A 27360-nucleotide genomic window follows, 5' to 3' on the forward strand; every position below is an offset into this window, starting at 1 on the left:
GGGGGAGGTTTTCTGTTGATGTAATAAATGTATGGAATAATACCAGTGATGACTTTAAGTGGCACAGTTTAAATATGTGTCAGTTAAGAAAACTACTTGATTTATTTCAAATGAATTTAATTGTGACATATTGTTTTCTGCATTGTCAGTTTCTGGTGGCGAAACATGGCATTATGTATGAGAGGTAGGCACAAATACGCTGTTGTTTAAGAACTAATGCCTATGTGCTTTCTGTCTGAAATATAGCTGCTCTTTTTTCCCCTCGATTTTGGAAAATACTCCTTGATGTGCTATAAGCAGACAGAAATAAAATGAATGGATGGAACAACCTTAGATGTATGGATAAGAGACACTTATAATAATTTTTAAGATAATAAATCTCTTTAGCCCCATCACCAATTTCTCAAAGATTCTTTAATTTAACTTTCACCTAATCAACACTGTAAATTACAGAGTAAGAGGTACTTTTATAATGATGAGTCAGTAAATACTGACAGCGGTGAATCTATAAGATAGTCTTTCTTGGAATCTGATGCATCTATGTGACCTTTATTTAAAAAGCCGTGCTCGACAGCCTTTGAAAAATGGAGACAGGCTTTAAGACTTCAGAACCTCCACTGGACAAATGATGCACTGAGTGAACTGGTTTGCTTTAAATGACTGCTGAAAACTAATTATGTCAGCATCTACTCAATCCTTTGTTTTACTCTTTTTGGAAATATTTTCCATATGATGTATCTATAAAAGTCTATATGTGTGACTACTGGAACACGTACACTTATATATAATGTGTGGTTTCATTTAAACTCTGAAGCACTTTGTACCTCCGTGTTTTAAAAAGGTGCTATACAAATAAAGCTATTGTTAATGCAAAGGCTCCTCAAAGCACATGCTATGATGGACGACTTGTACAATAAACCATGAAATCACAAGGGGCTTGTGGTTGACTACAGAAGTACTTTCAGTTAATCAAGTGATGGTGCATGTGATCCCTTGGGGTAAAGGTGGGAGCAGTCAGATGTAGGAAGTGAGAAGAAAAAGGTCATTTTCATTTTCTAATGAATGCTGCTCCCGGCAGCTCCCTTATGCACACAAGGGGTCATCATGGCAAGCAGCTCCACATGTTTGATTTGACAGATTTTTATTTTTTATTTTTTACACCAGATGCCCTTCTTGAGACAATGCCAAAGGGACTGGTTTCTCTTTGTGTGATCAAACTGGGGAGCTTTTATTATTTTAGGTGAAAATGTAAACCACTACACTGGAGAATCCACTTTCTTTGAGACTGCTCTACATTGTGCATATGATATCACTTTATAGATTAGTTTGTGTTTGTCATGTTCATATTTAGAATAGACAACCAATATATCCCAATATTCAGCTTTACGAATGCTGAAGTGATACTTAATAAAAAAAAGATTTAAAAAAAAAGATCTAGCCTATTAGAAAAAGAGACAGATCCACAAAGTAAAGCGTCAAGACTTCTAAAGCGTCTGAAGTCTGAGGAACAGCTCAAAATGTTGCAAGGCAATTAAAATCCTTATTAGAGACTTATTTTTCCTCTTCTTTAACTTTGAAAACCCAAGTTTAAAGTTACCTTGCTAAACCCCATTCCTGCTTTATAGTAGAGACATCCGATGTAAGCACTATGGAGTCTGTGGGCATTAAAAGAACTGTAAGAGACATTCTAAATACAAAGCAGTTTTCACATTATAGTTGTGGTCAGAGCTGCAGATGCACTCATCATGGGCATAAATGTCACGGTAATTTTGAGCTTTTAATGGTAAATGGTAAATGGCCTGTATTTGCGCTTTACTAGTCCCTAAGGACCCCAAAGCGCTTTACACATCCAGTCATGCACCCATTCACACACACATTCACAATGATTTCTTTGAACTGTTCTTTTCCCAGGATTGTACAGCATACATCTTGAATAGCTTTAAAAACAAGAATTAGATGTACAAGTTTGAATTTATTTTGGATTTTCTCCAATCCACGCGGGGTCAAGAGAGAGTTGGTGGGGCTTTGGGAAGGCCATTTCAGAAGTTTAATGTTAGCCTTTTTTTTATCTATTCCAAAACACGCTTTGATGTGTGTGCCTTGCTGGAGCCGTATCCAAGTTTTCACTATTAAGCCTAATAGCTGTTACAAAAACATCTTAAAAAAACGGTAATGTTCCGGCAGCTGGGGCGCCAAAATACTAGCGTAAAATAACAGAAAATAACTTTCTCATGAAAATACAGTTATTTTCAGTAATGAAAATAGAGTTTGTTGCGCTAATTTCACATGAGATTCTGCCTTTTCCAAGTGATTTTAGACATTAAATTAGGAACATTTTAACGTAACAATGAAATTACCTATAAACAAGGTCAATGAATGTGGCAATATGAATCATAATACGTAAATGTACAAATATACAGTTAACAGTTGGTTTAAATAATAATGGATTGCATGCCCTGGGACAGACTGACAGAGGCGAGGCTGCCATATCGCACCAGGTGAAGAGTCTGGACCACGGACACAATAGCGAGAGTGTCCGAGCCAGGGCTCGAACCGGCAACCTTCTGATCACAAGGCGAACTGCCAACTCTTGAGCCACGATCGCCCTAAATAGCAACGATAATAATACTTATGTGATGTAACACAAGCTTATAGGAATCATGTTATATACTTTTCCATAGCATTACATTTGAATTCAACAGTTCGATCTTTCAAATAACGGACAGATATTTGTGAGATCATGATACATTTGTGAATGTATTTTTACAATCTAAATATGCATATGTACAAAAAATATATTTAAAAAACAAGTAAATTGTGTTTTACTATATTTACAGTGATGTTATGTTATTTTACCTTTGACATGTAAAATCACAGTCTACTTATGTAAATTTCATGATATTCTAGAAAGACAGTACAAAACAAAACAAATCAAATCAAATCACTTTTTATTGTCACATCACATGTGCAGGTACATTGGTACAGCACATGTGAGTGAAATTCTTGTGTGCGAGCTTCACAAGCAACAGAGTTGTGCAAAATACAATAATGTAAACAAGCAAAATACAAGAATGGCTACATCTGAAACTAATAAATATATGTACAATATATAATAGTGTATGCATTTCTGGATGTGTATACTAAATATTTTTCTACGTGTGTGTGTGTGTGTGTGTGTGTGTGTGTGCACATATTTTACAAATTAAATAGAGTAAACAATAAATAAAATATATAAAATAAAATATACAGAGTGAGACATGTGCAAAACAGTGGCGTTACTGTACAGTATGGAGTGCATAATGTTGAAGTTCCAGTAGTGAAACTGAGGTGTCTATGAAGTGTTCAGCAGTCTGATGGCCTGATGGAAGAAGCTGTCTCTCAGTCTGCTGGTACGGGACCGGATGCTGCAGAACCTCCTTCCTGATGGAAGCAGTCTGAACAGTTTATGGCTGGGGTGACTGGAGTCCTTGATGATCCTCCCCGCTTTCCTCAGGCACCGCTTCCTGTAGATGTCTTGGAGGGAGGGAAGCTCACCTCCAATTATCCGTTCAGAGCACCGCACTACTCGCTGGAGAGCTTTGCAGTTGTAGGCGGTGCTGTTGCCATACCAGGTGGTGATGCATCCAGTGAGGATGCTCTCAATGGCACAGTGATAGAAGGTTCTGAGGATGCGGGGGCTCATGCCGAATCTTTTCAGTCTCCTGAGAAAGAAGAGGCGCTGCTGCGCCTTCTTCACTGTTTTGTTTGTGTGTACTGACCACGTAAGATCCTCAGCCAGATGTACACCAAGGAAGCGGAAGCTGCTCACTCTCTCCACAGCAGCGCCGTTGATGGTGATGGGGGTGTGTACTTCTCTGCACCTCCGGAAGTCCACTATCAACTCCTTTGTCTTTGCGACGTTGAGGGTGAGATGGTTGTCTTGACACCAGTGGGTCAGGGCGCTGACCTCCTCCCTGTAAGCCGTCTCATCACTGTTGGTGATAAGACCCACCACTGTAGTGTCGTCCGCAAACTTCACAATGATGTTGGAGCTGTTAGTGGCTGTGCAGTCGTAGGTGTAGAGTGAGTATAGGAGAGGGCTCAGTACACACCCCTGTGGAGCACCAGTGTTCAGTGTGATGGGGGATGAGGTGATGCTGCCCAGTCTGACCACTTGGCGTCTGTCAGACAGGAAGCTAAGGATCCAGCTGCAGAGGGAGCTGCTCAGTCCTAGATCCTGCAGTTTCCCGTCCAGCTTCGAGGGAACGATGGTATTGAATGCTGAGCTGTAATCTACAAACAGCATTCTCACATACGTGTCTCTCTTCTCCAGGTGTGACAGGGCAGTATGTAGTGTCAGGGCTATGGCTATGGCTATTTAAAACTGTAAAATATACAGTAAGATACTTTGACATTACTATTTTTTGGAACAGTGCTGTTGATATCAGGTGGAGCTAAAATTGGAGGTGTTTTTCCTTCATTGCTCCATCCAAATTGTGCAATGTACCAGTACTACCGGCAGCAAAACAGTCCCAGAGCATGATGCTACCACCACCATGCTTACAGTTGGTACAGTGTTCTTAGGTCTAACTTTTCTTCTTCTAAACATATCTCTTGTCATTGTGACCAGATAACTCAATCTTTGTCTCGTCTGACCAAAACACTTTTCTTCAGAAGGCATTTGGCTAATCCATATGCTGAAAATTTTAATCAAGCTTGACGGTGTTGACTTCAGAGCAGGAGCTTTGTTCTTGGTCAGCACCCTCTCGGTCTATGACGATGTAAAACTTGCTTCACTGTGGACAATGATGCTGGTTTTCCAGCAGTTTCATGGCAGGGTTAAGCTTTGGTGCTTCCTGGGTTGTTCCTGTGCATGCTAAACAATTTCCTTACATCTGAGGGTGACAGTTTATATACATCAGTGACATAACTGAATAACTTGTATTTATGTACAATTGTTTGCACTGATGGCCTGCAGTTATGTAAAAATGGCACCATTAAGCTATTGGAACTGCCAAAGCCACGACATCAAGCCTACTGAAAATTTGTGGATTAAATTTTTGACATGTAAACAACTGTACTGACAACAACTGTACTTGGAACAGCTACAGCTCAAGCAAAGCATCCTCATAAAGCCTCCTCATAGCAGATCACTTGTTTTTCTCTGTACACCATAACAGCTATAGTTAAAAAATCACAGTATTATTTTTGAAGCCATTCTCGCTTTACATTATTCCTTAAAACTTCTGACAGTCGTTCACATGAAAGTGTGTTTAAAGGTAATCCCATGATGCAAGCTCACATTCAGTTGCCCTGTATTTGACCTGACATGATGAGAGTCAGATGTTTCAAGTCACAACGCAGACATTCCTCACATTCTTACATGTCTCAAGGTCTTACACTGCAGCACAATGTGTAATAGCAGAGGTGTGGACTCGAGTCACATGACTTGGACTCGAGTCAGACTCGAGTCATTAATTTTATGACTTTAGACTTGACTTGAAAAAATGTTCTAAGACTTGTGACTTGACTTGGACTTTTACACCAATGACTTGGGACTTGAATTGGACTTGAACCGGTTTACTTGAAAAGACTTGATATTTTACCCCAAATATAAAATTCAACATGCATATTATATAGAGATTGGAAATGTGACGTCATTCACGGGTAGAACCGCAAAGGATTCTGGGAACTCGTGGCAAGCGGTACTAGCGCACGCAGGCTTTCAATTAAAATCAGTTAAACAGCGATAAAAAGAAACACAAAAATGTCAAGAAGCTGTTGTATTATTAACTGCAATAGCCGGTCGCATGACAGCCACGGGAAGCCGACGGGTAAAGAGATCGGTTGTTATCGGATTATGTCATTGAAGAGAAATTGTTCGAGCCATGTTTCCGAAGTAACAAAGACACGACGGATGGCCTGGATTGCAGCCATTCAAAGATCAAATATAACGTCCCAGAACACTCCAGCTCACAGGTTAGTCTGCTCCAAGCATTTACACGAAGGTCAGTGTTTTTTAGTAGTTAATACGTCATTTTCATAACATAATTAGTGATATAGGTTACAAGCAAGTCTGGCGCTGAACAGAAATTGTCGCGCTATGCTCCTTTATTTATTGTGCATAAATAGTGAATTGTCCTGACACAATATTGCGTTTCGCTTCTGTTATTATGGTACATTGACAAAAACATATACTTTTATTCACAGGATAAAACAGGTTTTTTGTATCACTAATTGCCCAGTGCATTACAGACTGCGGTAAAGTGAGCCGTCATTTGTGAGCCGCGGTCAAGCCAGCCGCCTCCTATCCGCGCGGTGATTACAGCATACAATATTGTTGTCACTGCTACATTTCTGTAACGCTACCAGAAATTATTTCCACTACTAATTAATTACCGTTGAGCTCAAAGGTCCTATTAATAAACGGTTAATGAATGTGTATTTATGATGACGATTTGTGAGACTGGTAAACTTATGATACGTACAATGGTCTTTCGTTCTACACGGTGCATTTCAAGGTCCTGCACCCATCCGGCGGTAAACTGTACCTGGGCTTGTTGCAGTGACCTGAAGTTACTAAACTTCATGAGTGTATGCACTCACTCCAAGAAGCGTATAATTATAAATATGCATATAAATATGCTAAGATGAGATAGCTGACTTCATCTAACTAGCAAATGTTTTCCAGGCTACGTTGGTGATACAGTTTTTTTTAATGTGTATGATATTTTTGTCATGCAATTTTAAAGCTGGTCCTACAACCGCATCCAAGAATAACATGCAGCTTATCTCAGAACTGTCGGTGAAAATTACTCTTGGAGCTAGGTTTAATTGAGCTGCATTTTAAAGAGGTGCAATTTCACAATTTGTGTATATTTTCTAAGTTCACTATTTTGTCATGTGTTGAGAAAAACACAGATTTTAAAATTACATGGTCTAATATTTACATTTAGCATATAACTGCAACATTATTTTTTCGTTTTTTTTTTTTTTTTAAAGACTCGAAAGGACTTGAAATTCAAAGTTTCAGACTTGTGACTTGACTCGGACTTTTACACCAGTGACTTGAGACTCGACTCTGACTTGCCTGACATTACTTGAGACTTGACTTGAGACTTGAGGATAAAGACTTGAGACTTACTTGAGACTTGCAAAACAATGACTTGGTCCCACCTCTGTGTAATAGTAAATGCAGGAACAAGTAAAAACTGACCAGGTAAACAAAGCTGGCAACTCTGCTATTGCTAGATGGAGGGAAACACTCAGTTGTAAAGAGTCAAAGATGATGTTAGCTTTACTGGGAAGTAAATTTGATTTTGAATGCCACAAATTCCAGGTCATCATCATCTTAGAGGTAAACATTTCAACTCTCTGTCTACGAAGAATAAAAAATGTCTGTCAATAAGGAGCAAATGAGAAATCTTGATTTCTGAAGGACTGACCTTAAATCTTTGCACACTTCTGCTCTCTCTCAATCAAATGACATTCGTCCTTGTTTACATGTATTCCCAACACAGCCAATTATTTAAAATATATGGTGAGTCATTAAAGCTTTGCTAGTTTTGCAGACATTAAAGCACACCGCTCGGCACACTGGGTCACTGTTACTGCTAGTACTTCCTGCTGTACTTCCCTGTTCTGTCTTTAAAGGATGCGATCACAGTGGAATGATATATACTGTACAGACAGACGTGTTGCAATACTCCAGGGAAGAGGAATATGTTTGCATTTTAAAAAGGCATTGTGGAGGTGTTTGCCAACTTTCGATGAAGTCGGGGGGGGGGGGGGGGGGGGGGAAGACTGATTTACTTCAGGAGCAAAATCATTCGAACCTTTAGCGGCACCAGTGGGCTGCAGTGAAGCGATGCAAATATGCAGCAAGATGACTAAATAACTTGTGATGTACAAAATGTTACAGATGAGAAAAGAAATGAAAGCTCCTAAAGAATGCAATATCTCCTGTGAGGATTTCCTTACCCTCCTGTATGTGTATTTTAAAATTTTCAGCTTCTTAGGAAATACTTTAGGGAGCCATCTGTAATAAGACTGTAATATACGCACACCTACGCTATTTTTCTTTTACGTTTTAGACTGTTGTGAAACTATGTTTATGTTTCATTTATGTTTTCAATCCTCTGGAAATTCGTTAGCACTTTTAATATGCACGACTAACAACATCTATGAGTGATTGCAAGTATTTATGAATACGTAGGGAGGGAAGTATCTCATTTGCACATCTTTTCTTTGCTTCACCATCTTCTCTGCTGAGCAGATTGGGGCTCTAAAATTTAAATTTAAAGGTCTGTATTTATTAGTAGTGGGCTTTAAATAAATATTTAATAATATTTCTGAGATGTTACTGACTGTCTCGAGGCATACTAAACATAACTATGGTAATTTCTTATGTTCTTCCACATCATTTGTATTTAGGTAATGCAGTTTACTTGTTCTCTTCACATAACTACAAGGTTAGTCAATCAATCATACATACATGGTAAATGGTAAATGCCTGCATTTGTATAGTGCTTTTCTAGTCCCTAAGGACCCCAAAGCGCTTCACACTACATTCAGTCATTCACCCATTCACACACACATTCACACACTGGCGATGGCAAGCTACATTGTAGCCACAGCTGCTCTGGGGCGCACTGACAGAGGCGAGGTTGCCGGACACTGGCGCCACCGGGCCCTCTGACATACATGCATGCATGTATCTATGTAACTCTTATCCAACACAGGGTCACAGAGGGGGTTGGGCCAGCTGGCATGGACACATTGGTATTTAAATGATGCTCAGTTGCTTCAGGGGTCCAGTGTGTCAAGAAAATATTCCCCACACCATTACACCGCCACAACGATGAACCATTGATACAAAGCAGAATTGTTTTTTACATCAATTTCTGACCATTTCCTGCAATTCGAGACTCATTGGAGCATGCAATGCGTTATCATTCTTTCACTGTCAAATTGCAGCCTTTTTCCTGTTCTTATCTAACAGGAACAGCACCCGGTGTGGTCTTCTGCTGCTGTAGCCCATCAGTTTCAAGATCTGAGGTGTTGTGAATTCACAAATGCTCTTCAGCATACACTGACTGCAATGAATGGTTATTCTAATCGGGGCTCTGGCATCAACCAAACATTTTCACCCAAATAACTGCCATTCAGGGGATATTTTCTCTTTTTAGGACCATTACCTTTGAACTTTAGAGAGGGCTGAGCAGGCAGCCAGCCTGCCGGGTCAGCCGTTTCTGAAATATCAACATCTGTGCCCTGTTTAAAATCACTTAAATCAGCTTCCATCTCCATTCTGATGCTCAGTTTGAACTTCAGCAGGTGACTGGCTAATTGGATTAGGATTAACAAGCAGCTGAACATGTATACCCAATGAGCTACTGAGTAATTTATTTAGTCAATCTGAATCATCTTCAGAGCCTCCTAACTTGAGCTTGCAGAGTTGCATTAGTAGCTTGCAAGAGAGATATTGGTAAGTGACTTAAACTTCACTTACACGAAAAAGGACCAAGTTGCCTCCTGTCAACATAATCAATGCAGTAGTTTTACTTTCACTTTGTAGGCGTAACGTTTCCTGTCTCTGAAATGTGCAGTTAGTGCAACACGAAAGTCGGATCTACTGAATGTTAGACACAGGTCTCCATGTGGTTTTGAAAAGTTAAGCCCATGGAAGTCCCTCAGAACTTCATTCTTTCAATTAGCCAGCAGGGGGCAGCTCCTCTGGATATAAACAAGCCTAATGCTAATTGAAAACTTCAGTAAACAGTTTACCGATGAATCACGAACACTGGTTTCTGATCTCATTTAATACAGCTTGACATTCATCGTGTAAATTATGGCCTTCTTTAGAATAAAAAAACGCAGGGTGAGCTTTGAAACCCCAAGCCAACGTCTTGAAAAGATGATTTTAGTGGGTGACATCATGTCTGGCTACAACCATTTTTTCTAAACAATCTGTGTGTCAGAATTAGTGCACACAAATCAAAAGCTGTTGTGGGAGAGCAAAACAACAACAAAGTCTGATTAATTTAAAGTTATTGGTACTGCTGAGCTTTCAGGAGATATCCAATCCTCTTTTGCTATGTATGACCATTGCTCACCCTGAGCTGGATAATTTAGCAGATATCAGTAGTTTATGATTAATAGAGTAGGTGTGCTTTGCAAAAAAAAAAATTCACTCACATATTCTGAGGGCGTCTTGTCTAATCAAGACACATAGGCAGAAGTGAATTAGTAAAAATCTTTGTTTACTTTGCACACAGCAGCCTCCTGTGAAATCCTAGCTTATGAAAAGAAAATAACTTTCTTAGTTTCTCTTTTGATTTGTTCGCAGTTATGTTAGACATAATCTTACTGTTAGTCACTCAAATGTGCTCTGCATGTAGCTTTGCTTTATCCAAACCAGTTGTTTATTTCCAGTATGTCAATCACATGTTTAATTACTGATTCCTTCAAATCTTAAAAGGTGGTGCCACTGTGTGATTTTCAAACATTTATAACTTGACTGTTTTGATTGTTTGTTTACAGCTTTGCCTTCACAGCATTGCACTCTATGACTCCTGCTGACAGCATCTGGTTTATCTGTGGGGATGTGAAGCCGTACTCCTGTAGGACCTCAGCCGTGTGTTCTCCAGTAACGGGGTCGGAGGTGAGGCAAGGCTCAGCAGGAGTGCGAGACAGAACCGGGGCTGGTCGGGGGCTTTCTTCCCCACTGGAGTCCTTCATGAAAGAGCCTCTTTCCCGGTTATGTGGGTGTGAGCTCACCTGGTCAAAAGACAACACAGGTGTAACACAAGCATCAGTCCCATCAAAAATCTCTGACCACTCCGCCTGGCTCTTTGAGGCAAAACGCTCTGTGAAGATTCGTCTGAGCTCTGGCCAATCATCAAAGCTCATCTGAGAAGGCAACTCTCCAGCATCCAACTCTAAGCCTAGAAAGAAAAAACAAAAAAACAAAACTTTTTATGACCCAAAAGTAATATCAAGTTAAATAAACTTCAGTATAACAAGCTGGTGCAGAAGCAGCCAACACTTTCATCTCAGTATGGGCTGCTGATCTTGCTGAAGGTCCAAGTTGGCCACATGATGTAATCATTTTAACCACTCGTTACTGCTCTACTAAATAATGAATAATGACTCCATGTGCAGGATTTAAGCACTGACTTTAATATAGCAGTTTTTTTTCTGTAATTTCTTATGCACAATTTCTCTTTCGGCCAAATACGACAGACAGGAGTGATCAGCAGTGCAGTATTTTCATATAATGAATACATAAAAGGTATATATATATATATATATATATATATATATATATATATATATATATATATATATATATATATACACTGAACAAAAATATAAACGCAACACTTTTGTTTTTGCTCCCATTCCCCATGGGATGGACGTAGAGACCTAAAATTCATTCCAGATACACAATATAACCATCCCTCCCAAACAGTGGTCACAAATCAGTCCAAATGTGTGGTAGTGGGCACATCTGCCATATTGAGATAATCCATCCCACAACGTGGTGGCACTGTGAATGCGGGGTCCTGGAAGTGCGGGTCCTTAGAATGAGGTCCCGCCAGCTCTGGAAATTCTCTGGAAATTCTTCCCACGGGACATTTCCCACTGGGGCAGTTTCATGATGACAAACTACTCTCAGGCATTGACCTAGAAATTGATGGTGACATGCTGCACCCTGAAGCCGTGCAGACCTACCAACGCTTCATATTACTGAGAGATAAGAGGCGGCTCGTCATTCTTTTTTGGCCATTTTTAGAGAAATGTTGTGCCACATAATACTGACCTATGAATCGCCCAAGCCTCAAAAAGGCACCTAACTCAGGGGATGACAGTTTGACAGGTCTTCAATAGCTTTTGCACCATTGAGCCATTAGCTGAAAACTTGACACATGTGCATGATGTACATTATGTAAAAAATATTGAGGAAACTGGACAGGTGGATAGGAAAAAAAAGTGACAGGACCAAAAAACTCTGCAGCAGATGAGCAGTATCTGAAAGTCACGTCCTTATGAAAAAGGTAAAAAAAAAATCCACACCTGACACAGAAGCTGAGAGATGCATCTGGCCCTTCAGTTGATTCATCCACTGAAGCCTCATCAGAACTAGTCTCAGTGGAAGCGTGGCTCTAAAAACGCTGTTGTTGAGGAAGGCAAACAGGGAGAGAAGGCTGAGGTATGCTAAATTTTCTGTTTCTGCCTGCATTTCCGCCAGAGGTGTTGGGCATGTTTTCAAAACCGATGGAATTACGAAAGTAGAAAACTACTGTCCGATTTTGATCCCCCATGTGATTCCACCCGGAAAGCATCTGATTGGCAACGGCTTCATTTTTCAGCATCAAAACACACTGTCAATGCAGTAAAAGAATACCTGGATAGAAAGAACCCAGACCTCAAGATTACTGAAAGAGTTATCACTGAAAAAGATATTACTGAAAGATCATCTTGACAGAGAACAAAACAAAAAGCAGCCAACATCCAAAGAAGGGCTTTGAATGATCTTCAACAAGTCAGGAGAAATATTCCTGACGACCACTTAAAAATGACAACAAAAAAAAGCTTGTGTAGGAGAATCCAAGCTGTGTTGAAGAATAAAAGTTGTTATAAGAATTCAGTTTCAGTGTTTGCCTGTTTCAACAAATCGCTGCATTCATTTCCAATTTTCCAAGTAAAATATGAAGCAATGAGGGTTAGCTCGAGACTTTGGCAGTGTACTGTAATGCTTCACTTTGCTCAAATATTGATCAGAGTCATGATTGGATGGGTTACAGGCAGTTTTCTGATTCATTCATTTTTGGATTGAACCTTAAACTTGATTCTTAGCCACCATAAATGTTTCCTATGGTTGATTCAAATAAGTCAACAAACCTTTAAGCAGCTGTTTGTAGAACTGAGGTTCAATGGCACCAACAGCCATGAACTGTCCATCCGAAGTCTGGTAGGTATCGTAGAAGGGAGCTCCACTGTCCAACATATTTTCTCCTCTAGACCGGTTCCACAAACCAATACTACGAGATTTCCATAAAAACGAACCCATATATGCTGCTCCTTCCACCTGAAGAGTATGAGACAGGAAGACAGGGATTCATATTTCATGTCATTGAAAAAAAAGAAACAATTTTCTTTTCATTTTTATTTTTTCCTTTAATTCATTAGTGTGAGTGTAGATAACTGTCACACATATGACAGAGGATATTGTTTTTTTAAGCAGGTTGGCATGAAAATCTTTAGAGAACAGAAAATACAAAGCAAAGATGAAATGTGGTGTCAGTGCAACAACGACACGCACAAATCACATTCTAAATACTAACACAGCTTTCTGTATTCAGAGCTTATTTAAACTGGTGCCGCTTCCACTGCTGCTGAGTAAACAGAAAAAGCTTGATCAAAAAAATAATGAATGCATGACATAAAAAATGCAAATAATAACATTGCTGGGAGGGAATCAGTCAGCAATAGTGCTTCTGCAAAGGCAGTAAGAGAGTAACTACCATCACTCTCTTACTGCTGATTACAATCACTTTGTGTGACCTCTAATTGACAGCATGCTTATTATTAAGGGTTACATGAGCAAATACGTTTAACTGGATTTATCAATACATCAGCTAAACATACATACCACATAATTAACATTTAACTATGGCAGTGGCTGAAGTTTAAGCTTTGAGTCACATTAATCTTGTGCTTGGACTTTGTTTTTTCCCCTCACGTTTTTTTTGTTTTTTTTACTTGCCTGGCACTAGAAGGGTCAACGACAGCACTAAATTAGCACAGAGGCACTAGTACCGGCCAAATGGTTATCATAAAAACCAATGCTGGCATCAGCCCCGGATTTTACAAGCTGTGCATCTATATAATACAGCTCTGTGAGCCGTCAGAGACAAAGCAGAGTGGAGAAAGATCTCCAGCTAGTCGGGGCTTCAGTGATTTCACTGTTACTCGCTGCCAAAAAAACCCCCAAATTATTGTTTGAAGAATATTGCTTTCTCTTTTGATGATCTTCACTCATGAAAAATGCATTTCTGGTTTAGAACAATGAGACCATAAGTGTGGAGTGCAGTGTTAATAGTCTGTTTTCTTGTGTACCTCATACTGTATACAGCAGCTGAATCCACTCATCCCCTCAATAAGATCTCTAAGAGCAAGAGCTGACACAAAAATAGGAGAAAAATAGGAGATCATTGTCTGTCTTTATTTAAAGCTATAAAACCTGCAATCATTGATATCTTTAACCGCTTGGAAGCAACGCAAATAACTAAGGAACACAACACTGACATATCATAGATTTTTAAATCGATTTGGCAAACATTAGCAAGCAGCTGCTTATTGGACTTGTGTCTGTATCCACCTGCTGAACAAGCACCCAGTATTTATTATCTTGAGTTATATTTAGCTGTTTTTGTGGTTTCTATTATCATCTAAATACTGCCTGTCTGTTGTCTGCTGCCAAGTATAAAGTGTAGTGTTGAGCGAGCCTTCCAGAGTCGTTTCACTGAAAAGAGCTCGGAGGGCAGTGAGAATGAACACTGAAGCTTCAGAGTAGATTACTAAACAATGGGGGGAAAATCAGCAAAGCAAAGGAAGCTGCACACACAGGTAATCATACCTTCAAGTGACTCTTTCACAATCAATGTTTCTAAATTCCCTGAAATTGTCTGTAAAGTGCCCACAGGTGTGAATTTAAATATGTCCACGTATGTCAGAATGGCAGAAAAGCACACGATGAGCGTGTAATGCACCCTGCCTTCAGATACAGAGCGTGCTGGCACTGGCTGCAGCCCACCTAAGCATCAAAACGATAGGCATGTCAGGTACGGACGGACAGTAATGGACACTAATAATATAATTGATAGCAGACCAGTGATGTTGAGAGAAAAATTAGAAATCATGTCGAACATGTGTCACAGTTGGTAGTTGTGATGCAGTTGGTGTACTGCTGGGCATTTAATCAGCTCCTGCACTGACACATAGAACAGGCCACAACAGGTGTTTCTACAACCTCACGCTTCATTAAAGAGAATCCAAGGCAATATAATAAACTAATCAAATTGATGTTCTGTCTATGTAGTATCATTAACAACTTGAAAAACAACATCTGCATTATTCTACTTATAGAATAATGACATTTTTTATTATTTTTATGGTTTTTTGCCATTTTTTCTGCATAAAGCTTAACTTCAGTTCTTTTCATAAATATAAAATAGTTATTACTTTTAAAAATTTTAACCCTTTAAACACCAGTTTAATAGTAGAGTCTGGCGCATGTCATTGATTCACATCAACATTGATTATTGAATACCATTGAATACCAGTTAGATCACATAATCCTAGGAACTCATAAATGGAAAACATCATAAAACCCCAATTTCTTTTCAAAATAATACATGCCATCTGATTTCTTTTCTAACCATGATGGAGGTTAGATGTGTAGCAATAATTAACAGTATCAATGAATTTTATGCGTCTTTGTTTTTTTGTGCAGTGACAGAAGAACATAAAAAATTCCCTCTCAGCTTGTTCGTGGCCAAAAATGGCCACCCCTGTTTATGTTACAAATGTCTATAAAATTCATATATATTAAAGCATTTTTCTACTTTCATTGACTTGATTTTTTAAATTAGCACCAGTCCTAGTCATGAAAACCAAAATATAATTCAAATTCAGATATTATACCCTTTGAATACCAGTCAGATTATGTATTATTACTACGCTTTTGGGGGAAAATAGTAATAGAGTTCACATTTTTTAGCATATGAATGATGAAACCTAATATTTTTTTTTATCATCATCGCAGGTCAGTAACAGTAACAATGTTACTGGGGGGGGGGGGGGGGGGGGGTTGAATGAATGGCCAAGAAGAAAATCACAATTTTATATTCCAGTGTGTGCTTCTGTGTTCATCCTCATTAGCAGCAAGATGTACTAACCACAGTAGAGTGGTTTTTGTAGCACACTTTCTACACCTGGTGCAAGGGGCTGCTGCTGCAATCCTGGAGGTGCACCTTTTGCACCTTCTTCTCACTTCATTCACAGCAAAATCTCCAGTGTTAAATTAACACTGGAGAGTGTCTATATGGGTCCACACCTCTGAGTGTTAAATACAACACTGTTGAGTGTTAAATTAACACTTTTGACAGTGTTATATGTTTAAAAGTAACCTAGTCAGTTTTGAAGATTAACAATGGCTAACACTGAGCAGTGCTGATTTTCTAACACTGGAAAATAACTCAAAATGTTAGAAACAGTGCTGTTGTCGTTTGAGCTGCAGCTGCAGCTGCAGCTGCAGGTTTGAACAAAATGTCCTGTGATTGGGTTTTGGTTTTTTTTAGAGTTAACATTTTGGGTATGGTCTCTTTTTATGAAAAATACTGAGTAAAAGTGCTTTTAGCATGTGCTTCAAAGCTGAGTTTGACTGGGCTCAATAGCCTGCATCGACAGAAATTCACTGCAGCATCATTATTTATTCCAGTCTGTTACGTTCTGTGAGGCTGTGGGAGTGTGTGGGTGGGGTGTTTGCCCACTCCTACCCCTCTCTGTCTCTCTCACTCTCCTCTCTCCCCAGGACACAGCTGCTGCTGATTAGCCTCGTTTGCCACCTGACTCCAGTCAGCAATCATCCTCTGAGGCTATTTAAACTGGGGATGAGCTGTGAGCAGGGTGGCTTTTTTCCTCGGTGGCTCTACGCATTTCGGTGCTAGATGTTGGACAGACAGCCTCTTTCTGACCAGTGAGCAGACGGGCTTGTGGGCCCTGAGAGTGTCTCCCCGTGGTGGGGAGTAGGGTAGGAAGTGTGGGAAGTGCCGCCTTTTTTATTGTGTTTGTTTGGTAGTCTTCCTGCCTTTCGTGGCTGCGAGCGTTTTCTTTGTTTCTTTGGCGTTGTTGGTAAGACGGCGTTGCCGGCCCTTTAAGTTAATGTTAATGTCGTTTGTAATCCACCTGTACCATTTCGTAATAAAGTTCTATTAATACAGAACAACTCTGTCTGTTTTCCTTTTCATTCTGATTCCGGACTCATTTGTTACTGGTCCCCTCACTCATATGCCTAGACCCCTTCGGGGGGAACGTAACAATGTGGGGGCTCGTCCGGGATATGAATGGAAGGAACAACAATTGAGTTTTAGTGAGTTGTTTGCCGGTGGCTTGTTTAGTTGTATGGTATCTGCTGCGCTCTCTCTCCAGTTAGCAAAGGGGAGTGTCTAGCTGAGCGTAAGCTCCTCCTTCAGGCACTCATTTTTTATTTTTCCTTTATTATTTTCGGAGTAATCCCGGGTGGGGATTAGTTCCCTGTCGGGGATAGGCTTGTCGGTGCTTTGTGCACTTGATGCTTAGCCTTTAAAGTTGCCTCGAGCCTGGTACACTCCAGAAGCTAACTAGGCTAAGATTTTAGTAGGCAGGTCTGGGGAGAGGGTCGGCGGTACTTTTATTTATTGGTTAACCTCTGGCCACACTTTTCCCGCCTGTTTTCTCATTTGTGTATTGGAGGTGGTGCTTCTTTGTTGTTATTGTTAGCCTCAGGTAGTTTTTTGTTTTTAGAGTTGATGGCTACCTTTGATATTGCCGTGTTTAATAAAAACCCCTCGCTTGTCCAACTGGACGCCTGTAGGAAGAGGGATTTGCATGAGGTGGCATCAGGTTATAGCATTTCTGTTTCCACAGCTCTGCGTAAGGCTGAGCTGAAAGCTGCTCTTGTGGCTGGCTTGGTGGAGAAAGGGATAGTGGCCTTGCCAGTATCTGCCAGTCCACTTGAGCATGGTGCAGCGTCTCAGCCTGTTCCGCAGGCGTCAGCTCAAGCTGTAGGTCCATTGGTGTCGACACCTGTTGGTCAGGGGCTGCCTGTGGACAAACCCATGACATTGCCTCGCTTCGAACCCCTCTCCATTGAATCAAGTGAAGGCTCGAAGCAGGATGCTAAGCTCCGTGTACGCCTGGCTCGTCTCCAGTTAGAGAAGGAGGACCGTGAGAGGGAGTTCCAGCTAAAGAAAGAGCTGGAGCTTAGGCATTTAGACGCAGAGCTTGCTAGAGCCAGAGAGGTCGAATTGAGGAAGGTGGAGGTGGAGGCAGAGACAGCTGTGAGGTTGCGACAGCTGGAACTCCGGCAGGTTTCCCTTCCTCCGACCGCCTCCATTCGTCAGGCAGACACCCCGTTTGACGTAGGGAAAAACAGTCGTCTGGTTCCGATGTTCCGTGACACTGAGGTCGACAGCTACTTCGAGTCGTTTGAACGAATAGCCACGGCCTTGCACTGGCCACGGGATTCATGGGCCATTTTGCTCCAATGTAAGCTGGCGGGTAAGGCTCAAGAAGTTTGTTCCTCGTTGTCAGCTGAGGACAGCTTGGACTATGACAAGCTGAAAAGGGCTATCCTGCTGGCCTATGAGCTGGTCCCAGAAGCCTATAGGCAGCGTTTCCGGGGGTTGAGAAGAGGTCAGGGTCAGTCCTATCTTGATTTCGCCAGGGAAAAAGGTGTTCTTTTCGATCGGTGGTGTGCGGCCTGCAAAGCCACTGACCTGGCTTCGATCCGGGAACTAATGCTCATAGAGGAATTTAAGAACTGCATTGCTGAGCGCATCGCGGTATATATTAATGAACAGAAGGTTTCCTCGCTACAGCAGGCTGCGACGCTGGCTGATGAGTTCGCGCTCGTCCATAAAACCAGTGTCAGTAGGTATGACCGGCGCGATGCCCCAGTGAAGGCTAGCGAGGTGCCAGTTGCACAGCACCCAAAGAGTGAGGTACTTGTGTTTCGTCCCAAGGCAGACCGAAAGTGTTTTTTCTGTTTTAAGTCTGGCCACCTGATCGCAGATTGTGAAGCTTACAGACGGAAACAATCAGTCTCGTCTTCACGTAAACCAAAAGGGGTTGGGCTGATTAAAACCATGCCTCCTGTCAGTAGGCCCCCTTCCCCTGAGACCCCGGATGAGTGTTTTAAGCCTTTCATTTTTAGGGGGATAGTTTCGCTTTCTGGTAAGACCGAGGATAAGCGTGAAGTGACCATTCTGCGTGATACTGGTGGCTCACAGTCCCTCATACTAGCTAGTGTGCTTGAATTTAATGAGAAGTCTGACTGTGACTCTAGCATCATTGTAAGAGGTGTTGGGATGAGTTTTGTGCCTGCTCCCCTCCATCGTATCTGGGTACAGAGTGAGCTGGTGAGTGGTTTCTTCTCAGTGGGTGTGCGGCCTTCTCTCCCGATTAATGGGGTGGATTTTATAATGGGAAATGATATCGCGGGTGGGAAAGTTTACCCTACCCCTGAGGTGACCAACAATCCTGTTATAGAGCCTGTGTTAGATGCCCTCAGCCTGCAGCACCCGGATGTGTTCCCGGTGAGCGTTCTGACTCGTTCACGTGCCCAGCAACAAGGTGGGGGGGTTGATTTGTCAGAATCAGTGATCGGCTCTATTCTAGAGAAGGATGTGATGCCCTGCACCGATGAGGGAGATAATGGAGCCTTAGAGTTAGCTCACAGTGTGGTTGAGCCAGCTCCTGTGTCTGGAGCTCCTTTTCTGCTCACCCGGGAAGCACTTGTGAAGGCTCAGAAAGAAGACCCTTCATTAGTTCAGTGTTTTACCGCAGCAGCTCAGGATAAGGGAGGTGAGGGGAGCAAGAGGCAGACATTTTTCGTTTGGGAAGGTTTATTGATGCGCAAGTGGACCCCAAGGCCTGGAGAAGACTGGAGCGTAGTGCGGCAGTTGGTGGTTCCGACCAGTCTGCGGTGGCATGTGCTGCAGTTAGCACATGATCACGCATGGTCAGGTCATTTGGGTGTCACTAAAACATATGACCGTATACTGCAGCATTTCTTTTGGCCGGCAATGAAAGCAGATGTAGTGCAGTTTTGTAACACCTGTCACACTTGCCAGCTTGTGGGTAAACCGAACCAGGCGGTGCCCCCCGCCCCCCTACGTCCTATCCCTGCTGTCGGTGAACCTTTTGAGCATATCCTGGTAGACTGTGTTGGCCCCTTACCAAAGACGCGGGCAGGGAATCAGTTCTTGTTAACCATAATGTGTGTGTCCACTCGATACCCAGAGGCGATTCCTCTGCGGAAAATCACGACAGCAAGCATTACCAAAGCACTAGTCAAATTCTTTACCACCTTTGGCCTCCCGAAAACCGTGCAGACAGATCAGGGTACCAATTTCATGTCCAGGGATTTTAATCGGACTCTACGGTCCCTTGGAGTTTCTCATTCTGTGTCTAGTGCTTACCACCCAGAGTCACAAGGTGCACTGGAGCGGTGGCATCAAACTCTCAAGGCGATGTTGAGTAAGTATTGCCACGACACCGGAAAAAGCTGGGATGACGGGGTCCCGTTTGTATTGTTCGCTATACGTGATGTGAAGCAGGAGTCTTTGGGGTTCAGCCCAGCTACCCTGGTGTTTGGACACGACGTGTTGTTGTTGTTGTTGTTGTTTTGGTAGGGCTTCAATGAAAGGGGGGGGAATGTTACGTTCTGTGAGGCTGTGGGAGTGTGTGGGTGGGGTGTTTGCCCACTCTCCCCGCCTCCACCCCTCTTGCCACTCCTACCCCTCTCTGTCTCTCTCACTCCTCTCTCCCCAGGACACAGCTGCTGCTGATTAGCCTCGTTTGCCACCTGACTCCAGTCAGCAATCATCCTCTGAGGCTATTTAAACTGGGGATGAGCTGTGAGCAGGGTGGCTTTTTTCCTCGGTGGCTCTACGCATTTCGGTGCTAGATGTTGGACAGACAGCCTCTTTCTGACCAGTGAGCAGACGGGCTTGTGGGCCCTGAGAGTGTCTCCCCGTGGTGGGGAGTAGGGTAGGAAGTGTGGGAAGTGCCGCCTTTTTTATTGTGTTTGTTTGGTAGTCTTCCTGCCTTTCGTGGCTGCGAGCGTTTTCTTTGTTTCTTTGGCGTTGTTGGTAAGACGGCGTTGCCGGCCCTTTAAGTTAATGTTAATGTCGTTTGTAATCCACCTGTACCATTTCGTAATAAAGTTCTATTAATACAGAACAACTCTGTCTGTTTTCCTTTTCATTCTGATTCCGGACTCATTTGTTACTGGTCCCCTCACTCATATGCCTAGACCCCTTCGGGGGGAACGTAACACAGTCTATCTTGCAAATACATGTTTGTGCTGCAATGTCATGCTCAAACACAAACTATTAGATCCTTAAGATCAAACCTATGTCAAAATTGTTTCATTATTTTTGGTCCATTGGAGTGTGGTAAGCCATCAAAGGCCGCTACTAGAAACTCGGAATATTACATGAAATCGCTTGCTTGGCCAAAAATGGGTAAATGATGTAATTTGGTAAAAAACATTAAGTCAAGTCAAGTTGGCTTTATTGTCACTTCAACCATATACAGTTTAACAGTACACAGTGAGGCGAAACAACGTTCCTCCAGGAACCAAGGTGCTACATGCAACATAAATTTACAACATAATTTAACAAAAAAACTCTAAACTAGCTAACTAAGAGGCCTAGTTAGCTGGCTAGCTAGACAGACTAGACAGACTGACCTAACATAAATTACAACATAAATGAACAAAAAACTACAATTTTCATGTGTTGAGTTTAGAATGAAAGCATTTTTACCTAAATCGCCTGATATAGTACTGTCAGTAACAACGAATCAAAAAAAGGTGGTTATAATGGGTTTCAATTGGCCAAAAATAGCCACGATATAATCAAGAGGAACAATTTGGTGTATAGTGAATATTATTGATATTATTAAGGAGCTGATGTTGAAAATTAAAAAATCCAAAAAAATACACACCTTTGGGAAGTTTCATTCCATTTGCATTAACAGAACGAAAATGGTTGAAAAAAGAATAGTGAAGTGCAAAAAGAGCAACAAAAAGACAGTAAGCTGGATAGTGGGGGAGAGAAAATGCCACATGCTGAAAGGTTAGTGAATAATCAGAAGCTTATCCAGGGACTAACGAGTGGATAGGATGCACTTCACCAGGACCAACAAAACTGCAGGAACTAACCTCAACCTTCAGCTTGCCTCAAAACTCAAGGCTGAAGAGCCGTGAGACTGAATCAGGTCATTTAAAGTAGCAGAGGAAGGAGATGAAAAACAGGTGGGCGAAGGAACTGATTGAGACTGCATAAAGAACAACAGGACAGAGCCACAGCTCTGGCACCACCCCACAGCTTCAAGCAGTCCACCTGCACCAACATAACATTCTCCTCTTGGAAGCCCAAATGAACAAATGCTCCTAGCAGCAATACTGACAGCCATATCAGGCACAAAATAAAGCTGTAAGTACTGGCACAAAATGCAAGAAGTTGCCACTCTGCCAGCCTCAAACCTTTGAAAATCAAGTTAGAAAGAATAACATAAACTAGAAAGCGAAAATTTCTGAAGAAATTTTAAGTGTGCCTATGCCGCCGCTAATCAGTATAGTTTGCCATTCAAACGGCTACAGAGAGCAAAACTCACCGGAGCAGCCATTCTCCACCATGAACTATGGTAAAACCAAACACCGCTCGCGCCTCACAGATGACAGCTTACAGTTTTGTGTAAAGATGAGGTGACTTCGTACAGCCCCAATTTGTAGACGCTGTGCGCAGAGGTTCATAAGCAGACCCGACAATGTTTGCATGAACACACTTTGAAGCATTACGTTATGGACCACTTTTCACACATAGTTGCTGTACCCACACAGCCGGCTGTAGCTTTTCATCTCATAGCCCGACACATACACACACACACAAAAAAAAAAAAAGCAGAGAGAGCACAGACTTTACACCTGAGAGGCGTGATTGCAGATGCCGCTGAGGTGGGTCCACCTCCCCTGCAGCGGCACTGCAGACCACGCCCTGCCACACACATCAAACACGTAAAATAAATATTTATGCACTTTTCATTCACTTTTTGTTTTTTGTTATTTTTACACAGTGTTCTGAATGATTAACAATGGTCTACAGCCAATCTTGTGTATTATTATACAAACTTTGGTTGTAAGATTCAGATAACTATTTAATAAAAGCTAAATATTTTATATGAGAGTAAGAAAGAAAAGTATATCTTTGTCTCATACTCTCAGACAATACATGAACCTCTCAAACAAAATATTTGCTCGGCTTAAATGACAAACCGCTATTTTACACAGTGGAACACTTATTTTTAAACAAAACCAATGCAGTTCGCCACTGACAGTGCTTACCTTTGCACATCACAGTAAACACTGAACCAAGATGGCGCCCACGCGAACGAGAAATCTGAACTACGGTGTCCTGCAGAGGACAAATGGTCAAAATTGCTAAAATTTACAACATATATGCAGCTCAACAGCGACACCTTGTGACTTATTCCAGTCACTACCTTACATATACATAACGTCTTACCTGACATTCAGTTCACCGGACACTCATACTGAATCACCAGCCCATATAAATGAAAAATAAGTCCAGCAGCCAACCAAGAGTCATCACGAAAGACTAGGGGTGACACGACAGCGTGAGCGGGCCTGGGTGTCAGCCAGCCCGACCTGGGTGGCAGCCAAGCCGCGCTAGCCAGCTAGCCGCCATGCGGTGGTGAAACGAGAGCGTGAGCCGGCCTGGGTATCAGTCAGCCCGGCCTAGGTGTCAGCCAAGCCGCCCTAGCCAGCTAGCTGCCATGCGGCGCTAGCAGTAACATCGTGAGAGATATGGGACTTCTTGATAAAATATGGGACTTCTTGATAAAACGAGCAGATATTTGAAGTTTACACCCCTACATTCTCGCCTGAAAATAGGGGAGGCTGTCATAAAGTTCAAAATCAGTAACTTAGCGCGCACAGCTGTATAGAAACTCCGTCGTGCTAGCTAGCACGCAGTACAGTTATTGTAACTGTCAGCACAACGAAAATAAACTACACCTAAACTCGGTTTATATCTGACCCAAATAGAGTGCAGTTAATAACGTCTTACCTGAAATTCATTTCACCAGCCGCCTGCTTCTCCTGCATTGGGTTTCCCTTATCCACGATTGAGCTCCGCGTTAGCCACCACCGGTCGATCGGTGTTTCTTTCCCCGCATACGAGGGGAAGAGACATATACCGGTGGCTAACGCGGAGCTAGCTAGCCACCGGTATATGAACAACTCAGTTATTTTTTCCACATCGACCAGCATCATCGGCCCATATAAACGAAAAATAAGTCCAGCTAAGACAAAGACTGTTTGCGGAGCGATCGGGGGTGAAAGGAGTTAGAGACGCCTCACTGAAAGCCAAGCCTGGGTGCTTTTGAGCGAAGCCGAGCTAGCTAGCCGGCTGGCCAAACTAGCTAGCCGGCTAGCAGCAACATCGTGAGAAATCTGTTGCTAATATGGGATGTTTTGACAAAACGAGCAGATATTTGACGTTTACACACCTACATTCTCACCTGAAAACCGGTCGATCGGCGGCCGCCTCACATGTTTCTTTCCCCACATATGAGGGGAAAGAGACACATACCGGTGGCTAGCTAGCTCCGCGTTAGCCACCACCAAACAACTCAGTTTTTCCTCATCGACCAGCATCATCGGCCCATATAAACGAAAAATAAGTCCAGTGTGAAACAGTCGCTTGGCGAGCGATCGGGTGGTTTAGCGAGTGTCAGCCTCTTAAGTTTAAGACAAGCCCGGCTGCTTTTTAAGCGACGCGGCGCTAGCTACCCAGCTAGCGTCAGTACACAGGAACTACTTCCGGTAGTTATACAAAATAAAAGCGTCCACAGGGACACAGCGGCCGCCTCGCATTACTCCCGACATACCACTAGAGTGAGCCAGCACACCACAAATGAAGTTTTCTTGTTCTCCATTCATTTCAATGGGAAAAAACTTGCATTAAAATATTCATATTTAAAAAACTATAGAAGTAATAAACACCAAAAGTCATAGCAACTCATTCCAGCTCCAGCCGCACACAATGATATATCATATGTGAACCTTGTCTCAAAACTGTGGGGCGAGTTAAGGTCCAAAATTTCAGGTGGAAAAAGAATAATAACTAGAAAAATTTGCATTTCCTGCGAAAATGCAGTGTGGATGCTTAAAGCTGAAGCTGTATGCAAAAAGTAGCTGAAAAAGCTGAAAAGTTGCAGAAATTGTAAAAACTTTGCAGAAGCAAAAGAACTTTGCTAAAATGGAATAACTTAGCAGAACTGCAATATCTTAGAGGAAACATAATACTTGGCAGAAATACAATAGCATAGCAGAATTTAGCAGAAATATTGTAACTTACCAGAAACATGATAACTTCTCAAAAATACAAGAATTTAGGAGAAATAGTATAAGATAACAGAAAGAATATATTTAGCCAAAAATACTTAAACATTACAGAAACACTATGATTTAGAAAAATAGTACAACAGAGCAGAAATATTGTGATTTACCAGAGACACTGTGATGAACTATGAATCTTGTAATTTTAAATTGAGACTATGTTTTAGCACAAATATTATAATTTGGCAGAAATACTATAATTTAGCAGAAATACTATATTAAGCACAAATCCTATAAAAAGCAGAAATGGCATGATTAAGCACAAATACTACATTTAGTAGAAATACTTTGTTTTAGCACAAATCCCATAAAAAGCAGAAATACTGTACTATGATTTAGTAGAAAAACTATAATTAATCAGAAATACTAAATTTAGCAGAAATACTATATTAAGCACAAATACTATGAAAAGCAGAAATAGTATATTAAGCACAAATCTTATAAAATAGCAGAAATGCTATGATTTAGCACAATAGTAATAAGTTAAACAGAAAAATTGGAAAAGCAAAATGGACAGCTGAAAAAATGCTGAACATGCTGAGGGTCCCTCAAATATACTTGTTAAATGACAAAAATCTGCAAAAAAATTTATTACAGCCACACAATCACAAATATGTACACATGAGGAAACACACATGCACATAGAGACCCACACACAAGATCCAATTCAGTCAACCAGTCTAAATATATTGAATTTAAATCTTAGAATGAGATCATCCCATTAAAAGCCTCTCTCTCTCTCTCTCTCTCTCTCTGTCACAGACACACACACACACACACACACACACACACACACACACACACACACACACACACACACACACACAGGGAGAGAGAAGTAAGTTTCTAGGTCAGCCTGGGAGCTGGTGAATTTGAATCCACCAATCAGAGAGGCTGTGCACTTTTCCCCACCAAAACAGGTGCATCTGTTTACACACGCAGCAGCACAGAGAGACACAGGATTTTTGCAGTCTATTTCTCATAGTGACGACTCCCCTCAAACAAATGACCGTAATTTCCTAACCGTAGGGGCTAGAACGGTCATTCTTACACAGTTTTGTTCAGAAGAGGTGGGGGAATCTTCAAGTGTTGACAATTTAATATTAAAATATGAATTTTTAGAGATATATGACATGGATGACTTGTTGACTTAGAAGCCACGAATTCCCCAATATGCAAATTTGAATGCCTGAGACCACATATGTGATTGGCTGGCTGGGAAGCCGTGCAGGCCCTGATTTGTGGATTTGAATTCCTCAGCCCTCATATATGATTGGCTGGCTTAGAAACCACGAAGGCCCCAATATGCAAATTTGAATGCCTCAGGACACTTATTTGATTGGCTGGGAAACTGTGCAGGCCCTGATTTGAAAATTTGAATGTCTCAGTCCTCACAGAGGATTGGCTGCCTGGGGACCTGGCAGAAATATATAGAAATACTATTATTAAGCATAAATACTACATTTAGTAGAAATACTATGTTTTAGCACAAATACTATAAAAAGAAGAAAAACTATAATTTAGCAGAAATACTATATTAAGCACAACTCCTATAAAAAGCAGAAATACTATAATTTAGAACAAATAGTATAAAAAGCAGAAATACTATAATTTAGCAGAAATACTATGTTAGGCACAAATCCTATAAAAAGCAGAAATACTATAATTTAGCAGAAATACTATGTTAGGCACAAATCCTATAAAAAGCAGAAATACTATAATTTAGCAGAAATACTATATTAGGCATAAATCCTATGAAAAGCAGAAATACTATGATTTAGCAGAATAGTAATAACTTATTGAAACACAAATGCACAGAGGGACACACAAACACAGGCTCTAATCCAGTCAACCAGTCTAACTATGTTCAATTTAAATCCTACAATGACATGCTGCCAAATAAGGGCAGGGTCCTCTCTCTCCCACTAAACACACACACACACACACACACACACACACACACACACACACACACACACACACACACACACACACACACACACACAGGGAGAGAGGACTAAGTTTCTAGGTCAGCCTGGGAACTGCTGAATTTGAATCCACCAATCAGAGAGGCTGTTTACGTTTTCCCGCCAAAACAGGTGCATCTTTTTACACACGCAGCA

The 27360-nt window shown here is 41.4% G+C and overlaps 1 protein-coding gene across 1 annotated transcript; it reads right to left on the bottom strand.

Annotated features, from left to right (window-relative positions):
* Positions 1-9782: 9782 nt before the first annotated feature.
* On the bottom strand, positions 9783-15051 carry amacr (alpha-methylacyl-CoA racemase). Its single transcript, XM_026173517.1, has 3 exons — positions 14104-15051; positions 12886-13072; positions 9783-10925 (listed from the first exon to the last, which is right to left on the bottom strand). Exons 1-3 carry the CDS (start codon positions 14197-14199, stop codon positions 10516-10518), a joined length of 693 nt encoding a protein of 230 aa, XP_026029302.1. The 5' UTR covers positions 14200-15051; the 3' UTR covers positions 9783-10515.
* Positions 15052-27360: the final 12309 nt, after the last annotated feature.

The sequence above is a fragment of the Astatotilapia calliptera genome, chromosome 7, assembly GCF_900246225.1.
Source record: "Astatotilapia calliptera chromosome 7, fAstCal1.2, whole genome shotgun sequence".
Lineage (NCBI taxonomy): Eukaryota > Metazoa > Chordata > Actinopteri > Cichliformes > Cichlidae > Astatotilapia > Astatotilapia calliptera.

Coding starts and splice junctions, on each gene's coding strand:
- amacr (XM_026173517.1), bottom strand. CDS start 14,199: ATGATCTCCTATTTTTCTCCTATTTTTGTGTCAGCTCTTGCTCTTAGA. Junction 13,073..14,103: donor GCTGCTGTATACAGTATGAG/GTACACAAGAAA, acceptor CATACTCTTCAG/GTGGAAGGAGCAGCATATAT. Junction 10,926..12,885: donor CTACAAACAGCTGCTTAAAG/GTTTGTTGACTT, acceptor TTTTCTTTCTAG/GCTTAGAGTTGGATGCTGGA.